The following is an 8,166-nucleotide window of genomic DNA, read 5'->3' as shown; positions in this document are numbered from 1 at the left end:
TGAAGACGGAGAGCAGCAGCAGCAGGGAAGTGTTTGAGGATGTGTTCGAGTACTTCCTAGTCAAGACGGAGAGCAGCAGCAGCAGTGAAGTGTTCGAGGATGTGTTCGAGTACTTCCTAGTGAAGACGGAGAGCAGCAGCTGCAGTGAAGTGTTCGAGGATGTGTTCGAGTACTTCCTAGTGAAGACAGAGAGCAGCAGCTGCAGTGAAGTGTTCGAGGATGTATTCGAGTACTTCCTAGTGAAGACGGAGAGCAGCAGCAGCAGTGAAGTGTTCGAGGATATGTTTGAGTACTTCCTAGTGAAGACGGAGAGCAGCAGCAGCAGTGAAGTGTTCGAGAATGTGTTCGAGTACTTCATAGTGAAGACGGAGAGCAGCAGCAGCAGTGAAGTGTTCGAGGATGTGTTCGAGTACTTCATAGTGAAGACGGAGAGCAGCAGCAGTGAAGTGTTCGAGGATGTGTTCGAGTACTTCCCAGTGAAGAAGGAGAGCAGCAGCAGCAGCAGTGAAGTGTTCGAGGATGTGTTCGAGTACTTCCCAGTGAAGACGGAGAGCAACAGCAGTGAAGTGTTCGAGGATGTGTTCGAGTACTTCCTAGTGAAGACGGAGAGCAGCAGCTGCAGTGAAGTGTTCGAGGATGTGTTCGAGTACTTCCTAGTGAAGACGGAGAGCAGCAGTGAAGTGTTCGAGAATGTGTTCGAGTACTTCCTAGTGAAGAGGGAGAGCAGCAGCAGTGAAGTGTTTGAGGATGTGTTCGAGTACTTCCTAGTGAAGACAGAGAGCAGCAGCAGCAGCAGTGAAGTGTTTGAGGATGTGTTCGAGTACTTCCTAGTGAAGACGGAGAGCAGCAGCCGCAGTGAAGTTTTCGAGGATGTGTTCGAGTACTTCCTAGTGAAGACGGAGAGCAGCAGCAGCAGTGAAGTGTTCGAGAATGTGTTCGAGTACTTCCTAGTGAAGACGGAAAGCAGCAGCAGCAGCAGTGTAGTGTTTGAGGATGTTTTTCGAGTACTTCCCAGTGAAGACGGAGAGCAGCAGCAGCAGCAGTGAAGTGTTCGATGATGTGTTCGAGTTCTTCCCAGGATTGGCAAAACAGTAAGGATGACCGAACAAAATAATAAACAGAGAGAATACACATCAACATAATTTATCATTTTTGGCGCAAATGGAACCCAATAGTGAGCACTTAATTAAGGAAAAAATTTGTTTGTGTGTTTCATTGTAATTTGCTTGTTGAGCCAAATGAGTGTTGTTTTTTGTTAAATAGTTGTTATTATTGTATTAATGTTTACTTGTTATTATTAAATGAACTTGTTACATGTATTAATGTAAGCTAGTATTTTCATGATTTTCATCATACCAAAATTCAATGTAGCTGTCCAGCATTCCACCCTGGTGAACAGACTACCATCCTTAACATCTATTTACTGTTGACCAGCATAGTTTCCAATGTGTGTGACCAGCATCCAATGTTGGTGCTGGTGTGACCAGCATGGGATGCATTTAATAGATGCATACAGCAAGCATACCAGCACATCTGCATCCCATGCTGGTCACCAGCAAACCTATGCCAAAACACAACATATGCTGGTCTAGCTGGTATGACCATCTATGCTGGTCTGTGCTGGTTTTTCCAGCAGGGAAACAAACAATCTAAAAGTGTTCACGCTGCCACCATGTTTTAGGTGTCATCCCTATTCAAAAAAGACATACTTCTGCAACTAACTTGACTATTTTTTTATAAACTTGAAAGCCTCTACACTCATTTACAAATGCGTTTACCCATAGCATACTTATAATTAGCTTATTTTTATATTACAGATTTATACAGTGATTATTTATTTATTGTCTTAAAATAAACACTAATACTCAGTATGAATGTTTCTCACAGAATACTTTTATTTGAAATTTGAGAGAAAAAAAACCATGAAGCTTAAAAAAAAGATTCAGTCAAGACAAAAACTGTTTAATTGAAAAAAACACCATAAAATGTATGTAACTTAGGATATTATAAATAAACTACAAAGACACTGGAAAGAACATCATTAAACTAAACATACTGAACACACTGAAAATGAAGAAAACCTGGTCATAAACCTGGACCATTAAAAATCATTAACATAAAAAAGGAACTTCAGTTTTGAGCCCTCCTTCAAAACACTGACTCAGACGTCAGTTTTCTTTATTGATGAATTTGAGTAGAACCACCATCTTATTTTCATAAACTGCGGGGGACTTTACTGTAAAAAACACACACTACACACACACACACACACACACACAAATGGGATTGAGAATCTGAGAGGTGAATGATGAGATCAACTGCAAGGTGACTTGATTGGTTCTTACTTTCAGCAGAAGGATCAATATGATGAGGAAGATAAACCCGCCCACTACACCAGTGCCAACAATCAGCATTCGACTGGGAGGAACGACAAACTCCACCTTCACTGCAGTCTGAGGAAAATCATCACAACCACTGGCACTAGTAACATTTTCATACTTAATGAATAATATATAAAATCGCTTTTAAAATGTACACATTTACGCTGAAGATGTAAAAGATGAATGAATTACTGAAGAAATTAGATGGCAGGTACCTGGGATCTGTGGGGATCATCCTGCAGAATGGAAGAAATATTTTCTACTGTAAATTGTAATATTATATGGTGTTATAAACATGTAGATCTCAGATGTGTCTGCAGCAAACTTGAGATAACAGCGGCTTATTATTGGTTCATCTCTGATTCACCTGCTTGTTTGACATCTGCTTGTGGCGGCTTGTGTTGAATTTGAGCTCAGCGCTGATGTTGAACACGTAATCCATCCTGAACTCGTAGAAGGAGTATTTCTACAGCAGAAGAAACAGTTTGGGATCTGCATCAATTTTAATCTTTGAAACTCTTAAACACCCTCCGTTTGGGACTGTTTCTGTCAGGCGAATGACAGCATGTGTGTGTCTGTTTGTGATTGTGCTGTGCTGTAGTTCAGAGGGGCATTCTAAAAAGCTGGTAATGTGGTATACCTGGGTATGTTTGAGGATAAGCAAGTGGATAATCTCAGCTGTCGGTTTTATATATATATATATATATATATATATATATATATATATGTGTGTGTGTGTGTGTGTGTGTGTGTGTGTGTGTGTGTGTGTTAATAATGAAGCATTAATATAAGTAATAAATAAGGCAATATATTATTCTAATAAGGTTTTTAAAATATATATATTTTTGTGCTGTAGTTCAGCTGTGTGTTTGTGCGGTCCTGTAGTTAAGGTGTGTGTTTGTGCGGCCCTGTAGTTAAGGTGTGTGTTTGTGCGGCCCTGTAGTTCAGATGTGTGTTTGTGCGGTCCTGAAGTTCAGGTGTGTGTTTGTGCTGTCCTGTAGTTCAGGTATGTGTTTGTGCGGTCCTGTAGATCAGGTGTGTGTTTGTGCGATCCTGTAGTTCAGGTTTGTGTTTGTGCGGTCCTGTAGTTCAGGTGTATGTTTGTGCGGTCCTGTAGTTCAGGTGTGTGTTTGTGCGATCCTGTAGTTCAGGTTTGTGTTTGTGCGGTCCTGTAGTTCAGGTGTATGTTTGTGCGGTCCTGTAGTTCAGGTGTGTGTTTGTGACTGTGCTGTAGTCCAGGTGTGTGTTTGTGCGGTCCTGTAGTCCAGGTGTGTGTTTGTGCAGTCCTGTAGTTCAGGTATGTGTTTGTGCGGCCCTGTAGTCCAGGTGTGTGTTTGTGCGGTCCTGTAGATCAGGTGTGTGTTTGTGACTGTGCTGTAGTTCAGGTATGTGTTTGTGACTGTGCTGTTGTTCAGGTGTGTGTTTGTGACTGTGCTGTAGTCCAGGTGTGTGTTTGTGCGGTCCTGTAGTTCAGGTGTGTGTTTGTGACTGTGCTGTAGTTCAGGTATGTGTTTGTGACTGTGCTGTTGTTCAGGTGTGTGTTTGTGCGGTCCTGTAGTTCAGGTGTGTGTTTCACGTGTTTGTGACTGTTCTGTAGTTCAGGTGTGTGTTTGTGCGGTCCTGTAGTTCAGGTGTGTGTTTGTGTGATCCTGTAGTTCAAGTGTGTGTTTCACGTGTTTGTGACTGTGCTGTAGTTCAGGTGTGTGTTTGTGCGGTCCTGTAGTTCAGGTGTGTGTTTGTGCAGTCCTGTAGTTCAGGTGTGTGTTTGTGCGGTCCTGTAGTTCAGGTGTGTGTTTCACGTGTTTGTGACTGTGCTGTAGTTCAGGTGTGTGTTTGTGACTGTGCTGTAGTTCAGGTGTGTGTTTGTGCTGTCCTGTAGATCAGGTGTGTCTTTGTGCGATCCTGTAGTTCAGGTTTGTGTTTGTGCGGTCCTGTAGTTCAGGTGTATGTTTGTGCGGTCCTGTAGTTCAGGTGTGTGTTTGTGCGATCCTGTAGTTCAGGTTTGTGTTTGTGCGGTCCTGTAGTTCAGGTGTATGTTTGTGCGGTCCTGTAGTTCAGGTGTGTGTTTGTGACTGTGCTGTAGTCCAGGTGTGTGTTTGTGCGGTCCTGTAGTCCAGGTGTGTGTTTGTGCAGTCCTGTAGTTCAGGTATGTGTTTGTGCGGCCCTGTAGTCCAGGTGTGTGTTTGTGCGGTCCTGTAGATCAGGTGTGTATTTGTGCGGTCCTGTAGTTCAGGTGTGTGTTTGTGCGATCCTGTAGTTCAGGTATGTGTTCATGTGCTTGTGACTGTGCTGTAGTCCAGGTGTGTGTTTGTGCGGTCCTGTAGATTAGGTGTGTGTTTGTGACTGTGCTGTAGTTCAGGTATGTGTTTGTGACTGTGCTGTATTTCAGGTGTGTGTTTGTGCGGTCCTGTAGTTCAGGTGTGTGTTTGTGCGATCCTGTAGTTCAAGTGTGTGTTTCACGTGTTTGTGACTGTGCTGTAGTTCAGGTGTGTGTTTGTGCGGTCCTGTAGTTCAGGTGTGTGTTTGTGCGATCCTGTAGTTCAGGTATGTGTTTGTGCAGTCCTGTAGTTCAGGTGTGTATTTCACGTGTTTGTGACTGTGCTGTAGTTCAGGTTTGTGTTTGTGACTGTGCTGTAGTGCGGGTATGTGTTTGTGCGGTCCAGTAGTCCAGGTGTGTGTTTCTGCGGTCCTGTAGATCAGGTGTGTGTTGGTGCAGTCCTGTAGTTCAGGTTTGTGTTTCACGTGTTTGTGACTGTGCTGTAGTTCAGGTGTGTCTTTGTGCGGTCCTGTAGTTCAGGTGTGTGTTTGTGCAGTCCTGTAGTTCAGGTTTGTGTTTGAGCGGTCCTGTACTTCAGGTGTGTGTTTGTGCGATCCTGTAGTTCAGGTATGTGTTCACGTGTTTGTGACTGTGCTGTAGTTCAGGTGTGTGTTTGTGCGGTCCTGTAGTTCAGGTGTGTGTTTCATGTGTTTGTGACTGTGCTGTAGTTCAGGTGTGTGTTTGTGACTGTGCTGTAGTTCAGGTGTGTGTTTGTGCTGCCCTGTAGTTCAGGTGTGTGTTTGTGCGGTCCTGTAGTTCAGGTGTGTGTTTGTGCGGTCCTGTAGTTCAGGTGTGTGTTTGTGCGGTCCTGTAGTTCAGGTGTGTGTTTGTGCGGTCCTGTAGTTCAGGTGTGTGTTTGTGCGATCCTGTAGTTCAGGTTTGTGTTTGTGCGGTCCTGTAGTTCAGGTGTATGTTTGTGCGGTCCTGTAGTTCAGGTGTGTGTTTGTGCGGTCCTGTAGTTCAGGTGTGTGTTTGTGCGGTCCTGTAGTTCAGGTGTGTGTTTGTGCGGTCCTGTAGTTCAGGTGTGTGTTTTTGCGATCCTGTAGTTCAGGTGTGTGTTTCACGTGTTTGTGACTGTGCTGTAGTTCAGGTTTGTGTTTGTGTGGCCCTGTAGTTCAGGTATGTGTTTGTGCGGCCCTGTAGTCCAGGTGTGTGTTTGTGCGGTCCTGTAGTTCAGGTATGTGTTCACGTGCTTGTGACTGTGCTGTAGTTCAGGTGTGTATTTGTGCGGTCCTGTAGTTCAGGTATGTGTTTGTGCGGTCCTGTAGTTCAGGTGTGTGTTTCACATGTTTGTGACTGTGCTGTAGTTCAGGTGTGTGTTTGTGACTGTGCTGTAGTCCAGGTGTGTGTTTGTGCGGTCCTGTAGATTAGGTGTGTGTTTGTGCAGTCCTGTAGTTCAGGTGTGTGTTTCATGTGTTTGTGACTGTGCTGTAGTTCAGGTGTGTGTTTGTGACTGTGCTGTAGTCCAGGTGTGTGTTTGTGCGGTCCTGTAGATCAGGTGTGTGTTTGTGCAGTCCTGTAGTTCAGGTGTGTGTTTCACGTGTTTGTGACTGTGCCGTAGTTCAGGTGTGTGTTTGTGCGATCCTGTAGTTCAGGTGTGAGTTTCACGTGTTCGTGACTGTGCTGTAGTTGAGGTGTGTGTTTGTGCAGTCCTGTAGTTCAGGTTTGTGTTTGTGCGGTCCTGCAGTTCGGATGTGTGTTTCACGTGTTTGTGACTGTGCTGTAGTTCAGATGTGTGTTTAACACCTACACTCTTGAATTCCTTGACATTTTGTAGAGCTGCATGTGCCATCAGGTTGAAGTGAGCTACTGAAGATTTCTGCAGAAGAAACGGATGACACTCAAACTTCCTGTAGTTACTGTCCTGAAACATCAACAAAAAACCGAGTGCAATAAACCAGAGTTAAAGGGGAAATCAGTTAAACAGTGATGAAAAGGAGGCAATAAACATGAATGTAACAGCACACGTCAATAATTTGACCTTTTAAAGAGTCAGAGGTCACACTGCTGCCCTCTGTTGACTGACTGAAGAACATCATCTTTGATTGATATGAACAAAAGATCTGCATATTGAAATGCGTCTTATTGTCTGTTTCAAGTTGGGATGTCATAGTTTACACATTAATGCATGCGATTAGTTTTACAATCCTTAACGCATTCAAATAATTTAACACAGTTAATTAATGAAGCACTATTTATATTCTATATTCTATACCCAATATTGCTTCTCTGCTTGTGATTAGATCAATATATGCTGCTTTTCAATAATAAAAAAAAAGCAATCAATTTAAGCTATACTTCTACTGTAAATCATTTAAACATGCTTTGGTTGTTTTTGCAACTCCTTTTACAATAGCGCTCCAAAACTATGCACTGCTAATGCATCTATTTAAGGCCACTCACACTAAGGAGGAGGACTATAACTATAGATATAACATTTTGATGCCAATACAGTTTTCGTTACAGGTATCATTGTTGTAATTGTCAACACAGTTATTATTATTGTTTTTAGTGTGAATGACCTTCAACTAGCAACATCTGTCTCAGGTTCTTTTATACTATCTTCATCAACATCAAATGACAAGCAGTCACAGAATACACATATATGACCTCTTACCTGCTGTTCTGGCTTGAAGTTGCACTGCAGCGAGTTCTGAAGAGAAGAACAGAAGAGGTTTATTCAACAAATACATGATGATTTGATGGTATGAGCTGATGAGCGAGTGATGCACCTCCTGCATGCTGAAGCTGTGAGGTCTTAAAATCACATGGGTAGTCTGACAGAGCAGGGTGAGCGTGACCGACACCGGCAGACCTTTAACACCCAGATTCTCCACCTGCAAACACACAGATACACAGTAATCTGATTGTTCCAAATCACTTTGAGTCACATCCGTAAATTAGTTAATCTGTAAATTCTGGTGAAATCTGAAGCCTGTTTCTGATTTTTACTTTATTTCAAATAATTATTGTGAAGATACACTCTTTATTACAATGAACCAGTTAAAAAAAACCTTGTAGCTGATGTTGAGAGGTTTTGGACCTCTGTCCTCCAGAGAGAAGTTCAGATACGTCACAGAGTCTTCAGCCACTCTGACAAACAGACAATAACATTTTGTTTAGTCACTTTCTCCGTCTATCATTTTTATCATGTTATTGTCATAGTTTGTTGACTGCTGGTAATAATGCTGGTCGTCTCTCTAATCAGTCCCTCCAGAAAAACGCGATTATGCGACCATGTGATTTTATGCATAATCAGCCAAGGACAACATATTTATGCGGGGGTCGCATTTTTTCAAATATGCCGCACTTTCGCCGCATAAAATCCCAATTTCAGGAAGCAAAATTTGCGGAGGTAGCATGATTTCATAATAATAATAATTTTCGTTGCAAAAAAGTCACATATATCTTAGCAGAAAGTTGAAAAATGTTGCGTTTACTTCACACAAGTAAATTGCCATTATTTCC

General features: G+C 42.7%; 1 protein-coding gene across 3 annotated transcripts in view; it reads right to left on the bottom strand.

Moving 5' to 3' along the window:
* Nucleotides 1–1,901: 1,901 nt before the first annotated feature.
* The window catches only part of LOC127952380 (integrin alpha-L-like), a 158,900-nt gene continuing 152,635 nt past the window's right edge, over nucleotides 1,902–8,166 (bottom strand). The window contains exons 24-31 of one of the 3 annotated variants that reach the window (XM_052550782.1): nucleotides 7,713–7,791; nucleotides 7,431–7,535; nucleotides 7,316–7,351; nucleotides 6,449–6,562; nucleotides 2,749–2,847; nucleotides 2,597–2,617; nucleotides 2,346–2,453; nucleotides 1,902–2,252 (exon numbers count right to left, since the gene is read on the bottom strand). In XM_052550782.1, the coding sequence (XP_052406742.1) occupies nucleotides 2,169–2,252; nucleotides 2,346–2,453; nucleotides 2,597–2,617; nucleotides 2,749–2,847; nucleotides 6,449–6,562; nucleotides 7,316–7,351; nucleotides 7,431–7,535; nucleotides 7,713–7,791 (646 nt within the window). In that variant the 3' untranslated portion in view covers nucleotides 1,902–2,168. The remainder of the gene's footprint in view (nucleotides 2,253–2,345; nucleotides 2,454–2,596; nucleotides 2,618–2,748; nucleotides 2,848–6,448; nucleotides 6,563–7,315; nucleotides 7,352–7,430; nucleotides 7,536–7,712; nucleotides 7,792–8,166) is intronic. The other 2 variants (XM_052550784.1, XM_052550783.1) reach the window with 2 other exon arrangements.

The sequence above is a fragment of the Carassius gibelio genome, chromosome B3 (assembly GCF_023724105.1).
Source record: "Carassius gibelio isolate Cgi1373 ecotype wild population from Czech Republic chromosome B3, carGib1.2-hapl.c, whole genome shotgun sequence".
In the NCBI taxonomy this organism is placed as follows: Eukaryota; Metazoa; Chordata; class Actinopteri; order Cypriniformes; family Cyprinidae; genus Carassius; species Carassius gibelio.
The sequence above is the reverse complement of the archived record's forward strand: the minus strand, read 5'-3'. Positions and strand labels throughout refer to the sequence as shown.